At 42.6% G+C, this 20,441-nt stretch overlaps 1 protein-coding gene across 1 annotated transcript; it reads left to right on the top strand.

The window, feature by feature from the left end:
* The first annotated feature begins 383 nt into the window (after positions 1-383).
* Positions 384-19,864, top strand: GFRAL (GDNF family receptor alpha like). Its single transcript, XM_083431670.1, has 10 exons — positions 384-1,070; positions 4,841-4,975; positions 7,689-7,838; positions 8,980-9,378; positions 13,156-13,206; positions 13,611-13,941; positions 15,595-15,848; positions 16,397-16,492; positions 16,861-16,942; positions 17,997-19,864. The coding sequence occupies exons 1-10, from the start codon at positions 1,049-1,051 to the stop codon at positions 18,121-18,123; spliced, it is 1,647 nt and encodes a 548-aa protein (XP_083287796.1). The 5' UTR covers positions 384-1,048; the 3' UTR covers positions 18,124-19,864.
* Positions 19,865-20,441: the final 577 nt, after the last annotated feature.

Genomic DNA, 20,441 nt, shown 5'->3' with positions numbered 1-20,441 from the left:
TGCCTCCCAACTTATAGAGATGAACAGTCAAGGACACTCAAGGAATCCAATCCTTTGCTCCAAGTTTTGTGCCATCCTCTCTCTTGGTCTTTTCTTTGTTTCCAAAGCCACAGCTGTAGGTCAGAACATCTGCTTTGCATGCAGAAGGTCCCAGGATCAATTTCCAACATCTGCAGGTAGGGCTTGGAGAGCCACTAAAACCCTGGAGAGCCACAGTTAGCCAATATCAACATTTCTGAACTAGATAGTCCAATGGTCTCCTTCTCCTTATCTAATGCATTATACCTCCCTCTTTCTCACAGGTGGGCTCCTGCTACTCAGCTTCAGAAATGTTTGTGTTTCCCCATCTCCCTTTCCCTGTCACCGTGAGCCCATCTTTATTGAGCTGTGCCCTCCCATTTTGGTATGCCCCACACAGCTAGAGCATGAACTCATCTTCTCATGTCACCAGGGTTTCCTGGGACCCCAGAGAAGCAGATACTGCAGCAACTCCCAGGTTTTAAAGGTCCTTAGAAGGTACGTTGAAAAACAGCAAAGACTCGCCTGCAGGTTTCCACCTGCAAGATTAGATTATCCCTTTAGCTTTGAAGGAGTGGGAAGCCCAACCCCTCTAAGAATAGTAACTTCAGAAGGAAATTCTGCTTATGATCATTAACTTGGTATCACGACTGAACTATTGCCTCACCAGGCATTTGCTCAGAAGACTATAATTCATCTGGACTCGCAGGCAGCAAGGTATGTAGTAAGCGACTGTCAGGGCAGCTTTTACTATACTCCGGAAATCTGCAACAGGTGTGAAATGGAGGGTTGGCTTTCCTATCTCTCTGGGATACTTAAAGCAAGCGAGAGCGGGGGGGGGGGGGGAGTCCCACCAGAACGGGCTCACTCTTTCAGCGCCAAGGTGGACCAATCGCACGCAGCCGGGAGAGAGCTGTCCAGCGCGGCGTGGTGCTGAAACGACTCGGAGGTTTTGAGATTTCAGAGAGCATCAGGCGATAACCTGCAGCTTACTGTGCTCCGCTTCAATAGCTCAGGACCGCCTTGCGCGATGAACTCCATTCTGTTGCTGGGTAAGTTCTGCAGAGTTCTTCCTCGTGGAACCCAATCCTATACACGCTTACTCTGAAGTAAGTCGCACTGTGTTCACTGGGGCTTGTTCTGAATTAAGCGTGCCTATGGGACCGCAGTCTCATCTGCTTGTTGGAGGGCACAGAATTGGACATTGCATATGGTCCCTACCACTTATTGGACTGCTCCCTCCTATTGTATGCAATATAAAGGACAGACTTTGTACTCACACATTTGCTATAAGTTAAACTTTATTTTCCTCCTTCTCTGCTCCTCTCCTATTCAAACATAATAAACTTGTTGAAATGGCAGCTGCTTTGTTTGCTTTTAGAAACTTTGCTTTTAGTCTTTGGGACTGTAAAGGGGAACTATTTTCTTTAAAAAATATATAAGCAATGTGCTAATTTAGAGCTCTGTGGTCCTCAGACGAAGGGTGGAATAAAAATTTAATATATAAAATTGAAGAAATGAATATGATCAAATAAAGGTCTGTAGTGAGGAGGGCAGTTTCCTATTCCACCACAGCCCACTGTTCTTAGCATGAGCAATTTTGTTCAGTAGATTCAGATAGCCACCTATTCTTATTCTTATTTTCAATTTTATACATTTCAATAATTTTACAATAATTTCAACATTTCAAAACTTGACTTTCTTCCTCCTCTTTCTGTGGTTCCTTAAATTTGTTTTTAATATTTTCTGCATATCCAAATTAACTTAATTTGCTCATTTATTCATCTACTATAAATATATACTCTTATAAAACTGCAGGTTATTACAATAATCCTGCCAATGTTCCTATCTGTTTACAGTTTATTTGTAAATATTCAATAAACCATTTCCATTCTTTTATAAAAAGTCTGTTTTCTAGTAAGTTTTGCCATTTCTGCATATTCCATATGTTTTTGTATCCATTCTTCTTTTGCTGGGACTTTTTCTTCTTTCCATTTTTGGGCAAGTAACATTCTTGCCACTGTAGTTGCATACATGAATAAATTTCTGTACAGTTTGGGTAGTTCTGTCCCTATAATTCCCAAAAGGAAGGCTTCTGGTCTTTTTACAAATGTTATTTTAAACATCTTTTTCAACTCATTATATATCATTTCCCAGTAAGCTTTAACCTTACTACAAGGCCTATGATAAAAAGAACCTTCTTCCTCTTTTGTCAATTAACTCGGTGTTAGGTACCATTGATATATCATTTTCATATAATTTTCTCTTAGACTGTAAAGTAAAGAGACCCCTGACCATTAGGTCCAGTCGTGACCGACTTTGGGGTTGCGGCGCTCATCTCACTTTATTGGCCGAGGGAGCTGGCCTGTGGCCAGCATGACTAAGCCGCTTCTAGTGAACCAGAGCAGTGCACAGAAATGCCATTTACCTTCCCGCTGGAGCGGTACCTATTTATCTACATGCACTTTGACGTGCTTTCGAACTGCTAAGTTGGCAGGAGCAGGGACCGAGCAACGGGAGCTCAACCCTTTGCAGGGATTCGAACCGCTGGCCTTCTGATCGGCAAATCCTGGTTTAGACCACAGCACCACCCGTGTCCCATTCTTAGACCATAGCATGCTGTAAAATTATATCCATATTCCACATCGTTCCCATGCTTCCACATTTATATTATATTATGACCAATATCTATTGCCCAATGTATCATTGAGTCAGAGAGCCAGACTTTATCCCCAATTAAATTGACATTTGCAGTTACTAAGAAAATGTAATCGAAGTGAGATGACTGAAGGACCACATAGTTGTCACATGGCTGACCGGTCTCTACGACCATATTGCAGAGCAAAACTTCATTCAGATTTCTATTACCAGTGGGAATGTATTGTGTACTGGGAGGCAAAACTGTTTGTCTGACTCAGCCCATTCTGTCCCATCTCTTTAGCAGTGTGTTGCTCCTTCTTTTGTGCCCAAGGTTACTAGTGCTCTGTGGAACATGGCTAATCCTTTAAATGCTCATGACTGTTGACGCTTCATGAGTCGCGTGGCTTCTTATTCCCAGAGGCAATGTGTGATTGGAACATTCTTCATGCACTCCTGGCATGGCTGGAAAAGAGCAAGCTGTTGAAGAGCAGGTGCCAGCTTCACACTAAAATGCTGTCTCTATGGTGGTAGATATTTAATTTTATTTCATTGATTGCCAAGAGTGACACCTAGCCAATGTCTTTAGGCTTGAGTGATGACCCGTTCCAGTCCGTAGGCAGTACAGCGGCAGATCACCTTAAAGGTACTATGAAAGGTAACTTATCAAGTAGATCTGAAAAAGGGAGGTTTTGTTTAAACAAACACATGCTCGTTTGCTGAGTGGAACGTCTAAGTGCATGTCAGGCCACAAGAAAAGCTATTGTTACTACTGTTGACTTTTCCCTTTGGCTTGAGATAGGTAGGTGAGAGGAGGAACAGAGAAGCAGGCCTATAGGAAGCTGCAGAACAAGAATAAGATGTTCCCATAATACCCACTTTTTTCAATCCCATTATTTTTACTTATTAACTCTAATCTTCTGAGGAAGAGGAAGAGATCCATTTCACGCAGCTGTCTTTGTTGCTTCCTGATGAAACTGCAATTGCAAGATGACAGCTGAGAGAGTGGAGAAGTCAGATGGAACTGCTGGCTTCCTGCTGCTGTTGCCTGATGTAACAGCTAGTATACCTGCACCTCAGCACTCAAAGTCCCATTGTTTGCAGTGGGACTTTTAAGAGGGCTGTCTGTGAAATGGATTATATCTGCTTCATCTCCCCAGGCACCAAAATCTTAATGGACATATTAACAGCAGAACCTTCCACGTAGCTAGGCTTACTAGAGGCATGAATTGCAAGCTGGTTTGAGCCCTAGCAAAGCTCATTTTAGAACCTGTGCTCTGTGCAAGTTAGCTTGGATGTATACAATATAACAACACATGTGTGTGTGTGTGTATATATATATATATATATATATGTTGTAAAGGTACCCCTGCCCATACGGGCCAGTCTTGACAGACTCTATAGGCCAGGAGCCAGCGCTGTCCGCAGACACTTACGGGTCACGTGGCCAGCGTGACAAGCTGCATCTGGCGAGCCAGCGCAGCACACAGAACACCATTTACCTTCCCGCTGGTAAGCGGTCCCTATTTATCTACTTGCACCCGGGGGTGCTTTCGAACTGCTAGGTTGGCAGGCGCTGGGACCGAACGACGGGAGTGCACCCCGCCGTGGGGATTCGAACCGCCGACCATGCGATCGGCAAGTCCTAGGCGCTGAGGTTTTACCCACAGCGCCACCCGCATCCCTATACATATATATATATATTCTGTATATGTGGTATATCATATATTGACATATTCAATTTTTTTCTTAATTATTGATAGTCTGTTACTATAATATGTCATTTTTTCCTGTATTGAAAATCCCTGTAAAATATGTTTTTCAAAATAAATTAAAAAACAAAACTAATTATGCACACACACACATTTTCAAAGCCATGAGATTAAAAGTTTGCTCTAGAACCTCCCTTTGAAATAGTGAAGCTCAGACTGAAGCAAGAACAATGGCGATTGGAGTGAAGCGCAGAATGGAGAAACACCAAACGTGAAAGAGAAGAGAGCTTAGTCTGCTTAGAAAAAAGACTGAGTTCCTTGTTCCTTGACGGATCTAAACAGGGGTATCTGAAATTCAGCATGGGTAACCTTGTGTATCTCCTATACCCTTCCATGCTCTCTACAATAAAACATTGGGTAGAAATGCAAAGGATCTACTGCTTATCACGAAAGTTATATTATCTGTTTTGCAGTGCTGGTACTACATTCCATGCATGTAACTGCTTTCCAGACCTCCAAATGCCAAGAGCTGAGAGAGAGATGCGAAGCTGCAGGAAATGGATGTGAAAGTGTCTGGGCTTTGCTTGAAGAAGTTTGTTGCATTTCAGGTAACTACAGAGAAGCCATAGATTGCTCTATGATTTCAGAGAAGCGGCATTCCTTGTATAATCAGTTTCCATTAAAATGAACACTGAACTGAATTTTAAAAGGCAATTCTTCATTTCACCTTTTCCCAGAAAGGTGGTAGGAGAGCTCATTCCCCGTACCCCTTTAGAGGTGGGCATCATCACCACACACTTAAATGGAGGGAGCATTCCATAGAAACACACCCTTCCATGCCTAATTCCACATTCATTGAAGTTAACGTGAAAGATCTTATAGACTGAGAGGTGCATATGCCTGCCGGAGCTCCTGCTTACACAATGGATTACTGGGCAGGTTGCTAAACTCGACTTCTTTGCAACTGACTACATACTCAATGAAAACAGGGACTGGAGTATTAAATACAGTTACTAAGGAGAAAATGCCATTGCATATGGGCTAATTCTGATCATACAAAATAATGTTCAGGGGTGGAGAGGGGTGGACAAAGGTGTGCAGATAGCCTCAGGGATCTGTTTCCATGGGGGGAAAGTTGTTAAAGCATTCCCTATACATTTTGTGAATACAGACATCTCCCCAGTTAAGCAGGGGTTATGTTCCTGGGTACCATGTGTTATACATGAAATCACACATAGTGGGGAACACCGTCTAAAAAACTTGTAAATTCCCTCTAAACCTCTGGAAACCCTTAAAAAAAACCCTCTGCTTTGTTTCAAAATCCACCAAACTCCACTACAATTGCTCCCTCCAAACCTTCGTTCTCAATCTCCAAATTTCCACAGGCCCCAAAGGTCGGTGCAAAGGCTCCTGGGATTGCTAGTGCAGTTTACATTGATTTATTTATTTCCTGGCGCCACACATATAGACATAGTCACGTGGGTGAGTGGGAAGATGCCTATTGTTGGGAAATTTATAAAAGGAGGCAAAAGGAATACAGAATTTCAGCAGGAAACTACGAGACATGCACCTATTACAAATCAAACTGAGCCTGCAACACTTTTGCTGGCACAAATGGTTCCCAAGTAATGCATACAATTGACCTGATAACATCATGAGCACAAAGAATAATGAATGTTCAACAAATAGACTATCTGGAGGTGCCATTTGTTTGCAGTGGTTTGGAGTTAAAAGCTTTGTAACAGAGTGAGATCATACATAATTACTTTGTCAAAAAATGGGGGGGGGGAATCCAAGTGTTTTTAGGATGAGGATCCGTGGCTCTGAACCTATGGGTTGCTCCTTAAGTTCAGTAATACATTTGAGACTCCATCTTTCCCCATCCCCACCCCAGAATATAGCTCTTACTATAGCTATAGCGTGTCAGACTTAGGTGTTAGGCTAAGATATACAGCCAGTTTAAAGTTAATAGAATCTATACTAAATCCCCCAAGTAGTAGTATCTACAGTATAATATATACAAAGGGGAAATCTCATACTTTTCATTTGAGTGAATCTACGTTGCTAAGAGTTACTCTGCTCAACAATAACAGGAAACTACTATTTTTTAAAAAAAATCCAACTCCTACATAAATGAAATTCTGGCATTTTAATTGAACAGCTGAATCAACAGACTGAATCAGCCTCATGAAACTTGTAAAAGAAATGTACACCAATTTAGCACATGTCCTAAACATGCACAGATTACATGAAAGTCTTGTGACTTTGATAATTGAATTCTCAGTAGCTGCTGATCTTACTCCTGGAGGCCAGATGTTAACACAAAAAGTGAAAAGATAGGGGTGGGGGTGGGTTGGCACTTATATTTTCAACAATATATTTTCAACAATAGTTTTTGCTTTTTTAAAAAAGCAAAAACATAATGTCCCTTTCTTATTTTGATGAGCAAGTACATTTTGCATCCTTTCCAAATGCAACCAACAGGCCACAAAGCAAGTGATGCAGTACGAAACAGCATCTATCAGGATGGTGTCCATGACCTGGGTTTTCTGAGTGAGAAAACCACCACTTCATGTGTTTGCCATTAGTAGTCACATAGTAAAATGGTCTTGAAAAACGTGAGAGTAAATAAATAAATAAATAAATAAAACAGCAACCAGAATGTTCCACGCTTCAGATAACAGTGAAGCAAACCCCCCCCCCCCCCTTCTTTTAAGTAATCCCTCTTAGATATACACAGGCACATTTACTGATGATTGGAAACCATTTGATCATCCACAGAAGAAATGCATATACACTGTTCCACTTTTCAGTTCAGCAGACAGGACTGAACATGCAGAGAGCTCTTTCTTAAAAGCTACACCCAAGGAATATGCTAGCCCAGAGGTGGAGTGTGGAGTTGAATCAATAGGATTTTAACTTTGAAAAAAGAAAATGGGGGCATCTACACGTACGTGCTCACAGGGACATGTTCTGTTGGAGTGTTCTTATTTTGTGGTGGTCTAGGGTTTTATAGACTAGAGATGACTTCATCCAGTGAAATGGTACCTAGTCCATGAAAGCTTTTGAGCCACTCAAATTTCAAGCCTTTAAGGTGCTACGGGATTCCTTTCATACAAACTACTTCATACCGTAGTTTATATTGGGTCACAATGTTTATTCCCACTAGACCCATTGAAGTGAATGCCCATGACTAATCAGGTCCATTCATTTCAATGGGTCTAGTCTGAGTAAAAGTTTGTTGAAAAGGTGGTATATAAATAAATAGATATAATAACATTAATGAAAGTATTAAGACTCATTCTTGCGTTTGAAATCCAGGCAACAACTACACAGTAAAAGATTCAACCAACTGTAATAAAACGGTCAAGTTCTTAGTTGACCAGTTCCCAGAATTTAAAGACTGCACCTGCACTAACGATAACTGCAGCACTACAGCGTTGCTTGGCAAGCAATGTTTTGGGAATAAAGGTAACAGATTATTTTCTTCTCTAGAACAAAATAATGTAGTGTAATCATGGCCCTGATAAGGCTATTAACAGCTGCTAGAAATGGGAGCCGTATGGTACTTTGAGGATCAGAGGCTCTCAGCCATTTGCTGGGGAATGATTGAGAGAGAGGTCATGTCTTGCTTGCATGATGGTCCATCATTGATGGACATGGGCATCTGGGTTACCACTGAGGGAAGAAGGATGCTGGGCTAGAAAGATCTTTGGTCTGATGCAGCAGAGCTCTTATGTTCATTGTGGCTTAAAGGTTTAGCTTTGACAAACTATCAGATTCAAATATTATATGGATCTTTGGCCTCTAATTGGGAGACTGTGACTTTTCTAAGCAATTACAGTTGTCATTGGAGTCCAAAATTCAAGACGAATAAAGTACCATTCAAAACCAGTAGATTATTCCCTTCTCCCCAAGAACCCCCCCACACTCAGATTTTCAGGTTTTTCAGGGGGGTACAGGAAGCTGCAGGGGGGGGGGGACTTCCTCCCATGAACTTCCCTTAGGATTGAAGCCATCAGCCATTTAAGACCAGCAATGAACCCTGCAAAATGACAAGGTTATGGACTCCAGCTACCGCCTTGATTAACATAAAAAAGCAGAGGAAAAGACTAGTCTTCAGTTAATGTCTGAAGGAAGAAAAAGTGAGAGCTAAGAGCACTCCATGAGGCATAATTCCACCCTTAGGTGCTGCTGTAGAGAAGGTTCTATCCTGGATCAGCCTCACAAATGGGCAGAGTGAGGCATTCGCCTCAGGCAGCAGATGCTTAAAAATGCAGAAATGTGTGTTTCGCATGACCAGTCCTGCACTCCCATAGCTAGCCTGCTATCTTCAGGTGCAGTGCGGAGGACAGTGTCAAAAGTCAGATTCATTTTCCAGTTTAGTTGGCTTTTTGTAAATATCATCCTTCGCTTCAGCCAGCAAAATATCTTGGGTTGGCCCTGGTACCATCCCAAATAATCATTTGGGGGGAAAGTATTTACAAAGCACAATTCATGTAGCTGCTCCTTTGCTTATCAGTTTTTACAGTCAGCCTGATTGCATCTGAAAGATGCAGCCGCGAGCATGATCTATCCAACTGACGTTGCGCGCAAATTCTCTTTTGCACAGGGAAATCGAAGCTTTACGCGAGCACAGATGTCCAGTTAGGATTCCTGCCACAGACAAAATTGCAAGAGACGGTGCACCCAGGCATGTTAGGAACCGACTGCGCGGTTGCAAAGGAAATATGCCGAGGAGATGACACCTGTTTCTTGCCGTACAAGAAATTCCAGAGAATGTGCAGAACCAAAGTAGCAAACTGTAGCCTCCGTGTGGTGGTACAGCAATGCCTCACAGCATGGAAGGAGTTAAGGAGAACAGTCCTGGGGAGCTGCATATGCCCAGAACCACTGCATAAAAGATGCACTAAAATATGGAAGCATATATTTAACAACACATGCGTACAATACACCCAGGAATACCAAGCTTCTGCCATTCAGGAGGAAACCTATGCAGGCTTTGATGCAGGTAAATGATGAAGTGTGATCTCTTCAATAACACCAGTTCAAAGATACTGTTCCTAGCAACCTTGAAATGAATAGGTTTGATGGCACAAAGCGCCACTTTTTACATTTTAATTTTTTAAAAAATGCAGAAAAACTGGTGGTGGGTTGGGTTGGGGTTCTCCCTGTTGACACCACTGCCCACAAATCCAAGCCCAAAGTTATCATGCTTATACGGAGTCCCAGTGACCTCTGTGTGCATTGCTTACAGGTTCTCATGCATAAGACTTGACTGTTGAAATTGACGTGACTTGCTTCTGTGCAAATATGTGTCAAGGTGTGGCATCACAACTAACTTCTGCTGCATTGTTCTCAAGGTCTTCCATGCAGGATCAAACATAGTGAGCCACAAAGTGGCAGGAAACACCCTAGAATCCTACAAGAGATGTAGAGATGGCCACTAGCTTGGACAGGAGTAGATACATCCATGGAAGATCAGGAGCTACGAGCCGTGAAGTCTATGTTCCACCTCCAGTGTTGGAGGATGTAACCAAGTGCATTGGTTACATTTTCCTTCAAAATTATAGAAAGGGCTTTGTATGCCAGCTTCCTTCATTTGGTGCAAGTATTTTATTTTTGGTATAAACAGGACTCTGTTTTTGCACCTACAGACACACAAACACACACCAAAGGTTCCTGTTTCCAAAAAGGACAAAGGGGTAGTCTGATCTCTCCAGCACTTATAATTGCTCTCCAAGACATGGAGGGAAGGAAAAGGGAAAACCTGGACATTCTGGGGTCAAATCAGAAACCAAGATGGCTGCTGTAACTCTGGGACTGTCCCTGGAAAATTGGGACACTTCAAGGATATGTCATAGGCAACTGGTTGGGCATGGATAGAACAGATTGCAGGAACAGATTGGTCTTTGGCCCAATGCAGAAGGGCTTTTCTCATGTTCTTGTGTTAATCCATTCTTTTTATAGATAACACTGGGCAACAATTTTTTACTTTTTGAATGTTGTCTAGATTTCTACAACTGATTTAGGGTATTTTTGCACTGCTGAATCAGGAAATGGCATCCGTTTCTCTCCATCAGGTCAGGTTTTCTGTAAACTGAATGGTGGGCATTGATAAAGGTAAGTACATGTAAATTGCATGTTGCTTCACCATTTTTCAAACTTCAGGGCTTGAACTTCTGTTTTTTGGAACTCCTGGAATGCTCAGCTGCACGGAGGTCTCTCTTCAGAGTCCAACGGTAGTCAGCCATCATGACTGCGTCCCAGTGACCCTGATACCTGGTCTCCATCTCTTTCATGTCCGGATGGAATCTCTCCCCCTGCTCGTCACTCATTGAACTCAGGTTCTCAGGAAACCGGTCCATATGTGAAAATAGGTAGTGCATCTTGACGCTCATGTTGCAGCCCAGGTTTCTGAAAGCAGTCAGCATGTTGTTGACAAGTTCTGTGTAGTTTCAAGGCCTTATTGTTGCCAAGAAAGTTCTTCACTACCAGAACAAATGCCTTCCACGCTTTCAGTTCCACTTCATTCATTGAATTTCCGAACTCTGGATCTCTGATGAGCTGACGGATCTGAGGACCGTCAAAGATGCCAGCTTTCAACTTCTCCATGGTCAATCCTGGAAAAGCCTGGCACAAGTAAATGAAGCAGTCACCATCCTTGTCCAGAGCCTTGGTGAACTGCTTGATTAAGCCGAGCTTGATGTGCAGCGGTGAGAAGAGTATTCTGTCTGTCCACCAGAAGGTTGTTGATGACGTTCCTTTCTTTGCAAGGCACCAATTCCTCTCGCACAGGCCAGTCCTTCTTCGTGTAATGCTGAGCACGGTCCCTACTATCCCACATGCACAGAAAACATGGGTACTTGGTGAAGCCAGACTGTTGTCCCAACAAAAAGTTCACCATCTTCAGGTCAACACAAATAAACCATTTATGCTGATCATAACCAATTTTCTCCAGCACATACTTCACCGCTTCATAGTTCTGCTTCAGTGTACTCGAGTGAGCCAGGGGTATAGAGGCAAACTGGTTGCCGTTGTGTAGCAGAACACATTTCAGTGATCGCTTGCTGCTGTCAATGAACAGTCTCCAATCTTTGGGTTCGTAATGTGGCACTCCAAGCTTGAGCGGAAGCTGCGGAATATCTGCACAGTACACCAAGTCCTTCTCTTCCGAGAAAAAACGGAGGTACTCTTGATGCCTGTTGCGGAAGAAGCTGATGCGAGCACTGTCAGAGAGGAGGTTTTTTTTCTTCAATCTGGATGCCAACAGTTTGGCAGAGTCCTTTGACAAGCTGAGGTCGCGAACTAGATCATTCAACTCCTTTTGGGAAAATGGATGTGTAGCATCATCTTCAAGAACCACTTCTTCTTCTTCATGTCCTTCAACACTGGAGGCATCTTCGTCACTAATGTCAGGAAGTTCTCCGAAGATAGGCACGGGAATTTCATCACAATGAGCTACAGGACGACGTGCTGATTGAAGATCAGGATACTTCGTGGGGCGGCTGCCCCATTAACTTAGTTTTGATCCCCCAACTTTATGCTTTGCTGCACCAATTTATGGAAGATTTAGAGGTTTTATGACTTCAAACTGATCCCTTTTTGACATAATCACCCAGAACTATCGGACCTGAATACTTCTTGTCATTAAAATAATCATTTCCAATCAAAACAATTATTTGACAAGGCATTTTACCCCCACCAACTTCTTCTAAAATGCTCCACACAAGCGTACATGTGAACAAAAATGTAAAAAAGACATGTGGCCATAGCTCAAAAACTTGACCTGATTGAGCAAAACCAATGTGATTTTTGGATTCAGCGCATCAGTTTCGTCCTAAATCAGCTGAAAAAATGCAGACAACAAATTTGTTGTTGACCAGTGTAATGGTTGTTGCCTCAGCTAGATACCTCCTCAAATAACCATTTAATCTGGACTGTGTACCTAAGCCCAAAGACAGAGAGTTATTTGCCTTCCCTCTGTTTTTAATTCCACGTTGCTGTAGCTCGCTGTAACTCAAACATCATTTACTCAGTTATGTTGTTACTCCTATGTTTGGATTTCTTCTAGGCAATTCAGATAAAATTGAAGCTGATGTGTAAATGCTAAGAGGAAACAGCAGGTGCAGGAGTCAGCAATTGACATGAACAACACTTGTCCCAACACTTGCAGCTGTTGCATTATGCAATCAGTGCATGTGAGTCAATGTCAGACAACGCTTTAAATTCATATGGTTTGCATCTATTCTCCTGCCCTGTTCACTGAATCAGGAGCTATGGCAAGCTACAGTTCCCATCCATCCCAATGGCAATGCTCAGAAGTGTTTAGCCTTTAAAAATGAAATATAAAAGGCCTCATCTGACCATGCAAACAAGATGAACAAAGATGGTAGTGAGATCATCTTTGCTGCCACCAGCAGAAACCAGCAGGTAACAGTCTGGTGTCTGCAGTCTATGGAGGACCCCTCCCCATCCATGGGTCCTATCAGCTGTCTGAATATACTGATTACTGACACCAAGCCTGGTGAAACTGTAAGGTTGATGTTACTCTGTGCTCCACACTCCATCGTTGTCTTTGGCTATTGGGGTTGATGGAAGCTGGAGTCAAACAACATGAGCCCCACCTTTGCTCTAAACTAGGAATGCCTCTGCTAAAGGCCATCAAATAACCTGATCATCATTTTTTTCTTAGCGTTGGGATTCATTGCAAACTGCTGCTTCCATTTCAAATCTACAATTAATTTACAACATGTAATCTGTATAATATGTATCTCCTTCGTTGTAGATCACCTGAAAATAAAATCACAGTGGAAGTCGTCATCTCTTTCAAACTATGGTAAGCAGTAGCCTACTTTTTTAACGTTTCTATACCCTGTATCAATTTCAACTTTGTGGCCCACATAAATTATGAGTAATGCAGCTCTCTGACCCCGTGCAGAATGAACCACTGCAAGCACATTGCAAGAGCTGGAAACAGTAATGGCCTAGGGAAAGTTACAAGGGCTAAACTGAGAGGTCTGGAGGGCCATATTAAGCCCCCGGGCCTGAAGTTCGCCACCCCAATGTATGACAGAATGAATGTTTTTTTTCTTCAGAAAATGCAAATAGAAGTGGGTTGCCTATAGTAGAGTGACCGCCATGTATCAAATTCAAGGGAGAGTTTGAGAACTGTTGTGCTTGCAAAATCACTCCTCATACGCCTATCTCTCTCGTCTTGTGATCACTTTGCTGTTTCCTCAGAATACAAACACCTGCGCTCCTGCTTCCAAGTCAAAGTGGACTGTGTCAATGACGGAGTCTGTAACAGACAACTATCTCGCTACCTTCAAGCCTGCCAAGCTAATGCAACACAGTGCAATTGGAATCGATGCCAAGCGGCTCTGCGGTCCTTCTATGAAAACATGCCTTTGAACGTAGCCCTGGTGTTGACCTTTTGTGATTGCATGCCGTCAGATGAAAACTGCCACCAAGCCAAGGGATTCCTTCATGGCACACTGTGTGGAGTCAATATGGTCCCAGCTCCTTCATGCCTCAGTGTAATTGACACGTGCCAAAGAAACGAGATCTGCTGGTAAGTGGAAATACACATTTTTGGTTGACTGCTGGAACATGTGTGTTTAATATAAAAATGCACAAGGAGCCCAAGATTTGGTCATTCACAATGTAGCAAATAATGTTTGCTTTCCAACCTACACCACAAGCAAAAGCTGTAAGAGGGTTTTTCTGTGATTTACGCCTTCCTACTAACCATCTCTGTCATTCAGGAAATTCATATAGATCTTTTGCAGGACATGTACATTTTAACTGTTCTTGAATGTGCACCCTATAATCCAATCACTGCAAGGTGGTCTTACCAGCAGATAATGCACTTTAAGACTGTGTCTTAAAGGCTAGGCATGGGACTTGGTGCTTTTCAATAGCATTTTCATCCTGGTCCTGGAGATGCTCAGAGGAGTAAAGGATTTGGGATCTTAGCAGGGGCTTCAGAAGGCTGATACACTCTTCCCTGCTGCTGATACCTCTCCAGCTGTTCCTGTTGCCTCTCCAATGACATAACTCTAATGCTAAAGCACATGAGCATATCTACACAGATGTAAAAATAATCAATATGCATAATATAACATAGAGGTGCATAGAGATTAACACTGAAAACACTGCAGGCAAATAAAGCCATAGGAGATGGCAGGACTGGGCCACCAGTAGCAGACAGGACTATTCAAGGTCTAAAAGTTCTAGGCTTGCATTGAGAGCAGAGTTAGGGTCAAGGTACAGCTTATTTTGTGCCATTCACCCAGCAATGTCTCTTGTTTATCTTCTATTTTGAAGATCATAGCACATGGGGGAGGGGGAGATGTTAAACCCACCTCCCCGGCTTCAACTTCCCAAACATTACTCCCCATTGAGGGTATGAGGCTTTAGGGTATGGACATGTCTAAGCTACATGTCCCTTGTTTTGTCACTTACAAGAAATTCTTCATTTTTCTTTCATTTTGTTATTTGCTAATCTATCCTTCAGCTCTCCCTGAATAATACATGAAAGGGAATAAAGGTAAAGGTAAAGGGACCCCTGACCATTAGGTCCAGTCGCGAACGACTCTGGGGTTGTGGCACTCATCTCGCTTTATTGGCCAAGGGAGCTGGCGTACAGCTTCTGGTTTTTTGTTTTGTTTTGGTTTTTTTATTCAAAGTTATAACAAAACATATTATCCAAAAACATATCCTTATTTTCCCCATTTTTCCTCCCCCCTCCCCACCCCCCGACTTCCCTCAATTCCAGTCTTTGGTTTCTCCAATAATGCTATTTTCTGCATGTTACAAAATTGTATAGATCCGCAAACTGTTTAGCTGATTATTATCAGTAAAAAAATTGTGAATGTTTATTCAAAACCTGCCAAGGAGTCCAGTTCACGTACAGCTTCTGGGTCATGTGGCCAGCATGACTAAGCCACTTCTGGCGAACCAGAGCAGCGCACGGAAACACTGTTTACCTTCCCGCTGGAGCGGTACCTATTTATCTACTTGCACTTTGACATGCTTTCGAACTGCTAGGTTGGCAGGAGCAGGGACCGAGCAACGGGGGTTCACCCAGTCGTGGGGATTCGAACTGCTGACCTTCTGACTGGCAAGCCCTAGGCTCTGTGGTTTAGACCACAGCACCACCTGTGTCCCAGATGAAAGGGAATACCAGGAAGAATAAAATACATACACATTTCGCTTTCCACAGGGCCAAGTATGAAGAATTTACATCTAAGTGTTTAAAACCCTTCGCCCGACAATGCCTTGAAGATAAAGCTTGTTTCGAATCTTTGGATGCAAATGATCTGATGTGTTCTGACAGTGATGAGTGCCGAGCTGCTTATGTCGGAATGTGGGGGTCTGTCCTTCGAGGAGTTGAGTGTACCTGTGACACAACGCCACTAGCTAAGCAGACTGCATGCAAGTGGTTCCATCATGTCCTCCACAGCAAATCCTGCTTCAGTAAGTTGAAGGAGCACCTCTCTCTTAATCAACCTGCCCAGGCCTTACAATTTGCCGTGTACTTTTGCCACGAGGTCCCATTCTGTGGTAACGAATGAATGAGTCAACCAGTTAACCATTTACAACTTAAAGATTGCTTCATCTGCTAAGAGGGGGTGGGGAGAAGATTCCTTATGATAAAATGGGAATTCTAGCAAAATTGGCACCAGGCACACACAAAAACAAGGCATCAGCAGGTTTAGAGGATTCCCAAGAGTTGCAGAAGTACACAAAATATTTAAGGGGGGGGGAACTCTACAAGAGTTTGTGTTTTTTTAATTACCCAATGGGGACTGAAGATGCTCCGTTGGCACAGGTTACTGGCTGGCTGTTGCAGCAGTGGGCAAAGGGATAGAAATCTGAGAGGAGGTGGAATGAAGTATCCTAAAAAAGGGCCCAGATGACAGGGTGGAATCCTGGACAGAAGCACTTCATAATCCAGCGTTTTGTTGCAGGCCCTGCTGGCTTTCACACAATTGCTCTCTTTTTATATCCTCTTCTATTTACAGCTCAGATATCAGGTGGAAAAGCTGACCTTTACTCATCACATATGGTTCTACCTGGAAAAATACTTCCTGTAACTGGAGAACGGTCTTCATTGTACAGTAAGTTTGGCTTTTTAAAAAAGAATGAAAAGGCTCCCATCAAGGTCATTGGAGAGCCACAATGTTATGAGAGGCATAGGCTCCCACAGAACAAAATTTAAAAAAATCACCAATCAAGGGGTCAAGGAAAGGAATCAAACCAAACTTTTAAATATCATTATTAAGAATCCTGGAAGCAAACTTAACATAGAAACCTCCTTCAGGGATAGTTGTTAGAAGCCGAAAGAAAAAATAAAATATGGTGATCGAGACCCTAGGAGATTTTAAGCTGAGGACAGTGAATATTTGGTTTTAATTTGTACTATAGTGACTGCATAAAATACTCTTTGACCAATGTTTTAATTCTGTTTCCATGATTTAATTTTTAGCGGACACAATCGTTATAATGATATACACCTCTTGCATAATCTTGGTGCTGGCGATAATCCTGCTGACTTTGTTAAAGACCAGGTAATTGCAATGTTTGTGTGGGGAATGCAGGGCTTCACAGGAAATGTGTGAGAACGTCCTGTTTCCGTAGTGTGTGGCTTCTGAATCCTGCGGAACCCTTTTCCTATTTGGTTCCAAGACAAACGGAGAGTTTCACGATTGCCAGTAAAACAGACAAGACACATGAGGAATGCACATGAACTGAATAAGAAATGAAATGAATTGTGTACTGCATGTATCAGACAAGGCAGTATGTGCTGAGTCAAATTGTAATCTTAAATGTAGGGGAAAGTGTTATTTTATACTGTAAAATAAAGTTCAGAACCATAAGACAGCCCCCCCCCCCCGGTGTGGAATGCAAGAGAACATGGGGGTAGCCAGGATTTATGTTGGGGGTGGGGGCAGGACACCCACCTATCCTGTTCCAGAACCAAGCTACCTGCAATGCGATTGGTCAGTTTGTGGAAGCCATGCCTGTCACTCAGTTGGGTTGCCAATCATCCAAGTGACCTCAGTGAGCATTTCTAGTTGAAATATTCTGATTATTTCTACTTTTAGTTAACTCTTTTTATTTATTTACTTGATTGGGTGGCAGATACCCCCACCCCAGCTACACCCATGCAAGAGAGAAAATTGGGTTGTATAGAGAATATTTATGCAATCCTTCAAGCTCCACCCATTTCTGGCTTTGGCCCCACCCACCATAAGTATGTTTACTGACAGAATAAGTGGCCCTCAGCAGAAACAACCATTCTCCACACTTTAAAAAAATAAAATAAAACAGCAGTTAAGGAGGAACACTTACAATTTATGACCTAAAAGACTCCAGCTGCCCTGAAACAGAAGGCGCACCATCCAGTTAATGTTCAGTGGATTTATTTCAATGACAGGCTGTATGTTTAACTTTCTTCTGGGAATCAAAGGGAGCTCAAAGTGCGTAACTGCGACTGGGTCAAACCCAACATTTACACAGCAAGTGATAATGGCTATTGATTTCGGTCAAGTAGATTGTGTAGCTCATGTTTCATGGGTATAGAGAATGATGTTAATGCAACACACACGTGTTTGTTTTCAGAGCTTGCACAACTGTGTATCAGGCCAAGACTGTTTCGCCAGCCCATTTATCCGAGAAGCTCATGATGCCTCGACGACCGTGGATCACCGACTGCGTCGATAATGCTATTTCAGGCTCTTCTCATTAGCCAACCTGGTGCTCATATGCCATGAAATTTCTCTTCAGAGAACACATGGCCTATAATACTGCTGCTCAACTTCAGCAAACACTGGGCCACTTACTACAAGAGAGGACACCACTGGAGTTGTAGTTGCTTTATTTGCCTCAGCACTGTGTTGTTGTGTTGAATTTAAGATTGAGACATATGATATACTACAGGATGACATGTTTGGCCATGACATGTTTCCAGCCCAGCATTTGCCATACCGCTGTGTTGAAAATTTCCTCTCCATTTTTTCAACCATTCTCGAGCAGTCAGTGAGGAAAGAAATTGCATTTGAAAATTATCACAGGGAAGAGAAAATGTCAGTGAAATTCTCATGGACAGGGTACAACATTAGGGTGTACTTCTATTGCTTTTGAGATGGCCAAGGCATATTGAAAGGGCCCTTTCATTCCTTTCACAAACCCCAGTTCCAGGTCCTAGTTTATTAATACCTATGAAGGTTTTTAACTCTTTACCGTGACAAAGTCTATTGTCCATTAATACACAAAAAAGTATTTTGCCAGATTGCATCTCTTATTTGCTCATATTTGCAGATCTAAGCTGAGAGAGTGGGTCACATTTTAGTCCAATGCACAGAAAAACAAGTTGCGAAACTTACCAAACGCCAAAACCATATAAATATCTACATTTGAGGCCCAGCCCAAATGTGCATTAGCCCTGCATGTATATCACATTGCAGTTGGAATGCAAATGCTAAAACCTAAATCCCAGGACTTGTGTTACACTTCTGGCACAGGGGCTGCTGCAACCCTGCTCCTTCCTGCACCACAAGGAAATCTGAGAGGCGCAGCAGCAACTTCCCCCGGTAATGCAATTTCCTAAGGTTTTATGCTGGCATGCAAATAAACCATGGCATGAGGATCCTTTGGGGTGGCCCAAGTCACCTTCTCACATCATACTAGTGGCATGGAAAGGAGTGGTGCCACTGTGGTCTTCATATGGCTGGGCTAATTTTACTGCCCCTTTGCAGTTCTTCGTTTGATATGCTATTTCATGAAAGCACTACAAATCTGCTCTGTCTCCTGCTGGGATTGTAATGAGGCCTTTTCAACCAACAAGCCTTTCTAAGCATTAGGACCCTTTCAAGTATTATGCTTTAACACTGGTGTGCAGAATCTCTTTTAGCAAATCTGCACCAGGATGCTTTTCGGATACAGGATATGTGCTATCTTTGAGCTATGGGATTTTTCCCATAATTCCCTCCTTCCACCACCTCTCCCGCTGTGTACTGTCTGCTTGATAATTGGTTTGGCCAAACACCTCCTGACTGTGCTTTGTATCTATTCTACTAAAAGGGGAAAGGATCCTTAATCTGAGATACAGGTTTACTTTGGGAAATAGTTGAAGCAGCAAAATACACTTCTTGTAGCATTATTGAGTTTTCACTGGTGTAGGTTTTTTTATTGCTATTAAAAATAAACAAAAGTGATCTTATAATGATGTATGAATTCATCTCACAAGCGCTGCTATGGGAGTGGTGGATCCTTTCTAGCTGTGGAAACAAAGACTAGACAAAGAAATGTTGAATCTCTTCTAGCTATGTAGCTCCATTGGCACAATCAAGTAAGGAGAAAGCAGACACTAAGCAGAAAGGCAGCACCCAAGAGTCAAAAGAGCAGAGAGGCAAGATTATCCATTGTGAAATTTTCCCCACAGGGTGGGGGACAAAAGAGACTTAGTATATCTAATGCTGGTGACAACTTAAAACAAACAAAAAAAAAACCACTTAGAAGACTACTTTGACATTAAGCTCTCTCTCTCTCTATCTCTCGTGTGTGTGTGTGTGTGTGTGTGTGTGTGTGTGTGTGACAGCTAGGGAAGATGTCATCAGAAGAAAATGACCAAAATGTGCTGAGTAGATCGCATTTTAAAACCACAGGGCAGCATCCAATGGATTTGTTCCATTAGTGCAAGGATTTACATTTGTTGAATGAAACCTTCCTTGCCTCTTCTCTTCCCACAAACACCCCCATGCATGCCCCCAAATCTGCTCTGGAGGGTTGTATGAAAACCCAGAACAGATTTAGGAGGCACACAAAGGAATAGGAGAGGGAGGGGAAGTTCTGTCAGGCAGCCCAAAGTGCATGTGCTGACAGAATGCGTGCATTACTCCACAGTAAAGTCTGAGGCCTTTTCTGTTTTGCTGAGAGGGAGGGGGGAAAGCACTCCCACCAATAATTTGAGTGCAGGTTTCCCACTGCAACACAAAACATAAATCCTAGGAAGGTGGTGGGCTCTCTTTCATTGCGGTTCTTAAAGCAGAGGCTGGATATCCAGCT

This window comes from Podarcis tiliguerta (assembly GCF_965153285.1).
Source record: "Podarcis tiliguerta genome assembly, chromosome: 3".
Lineage (NCBI taxonomy): Eukaryota > Metazoa > Chordata > Lepidosauria > Squamata > Lacertidae > Podarcis > Podarcis tiliguerta.
Note: the sequence above shows the minus strand (reverse complement) of the source record. Positions and strands in the feature narration are given on the sequence as shown.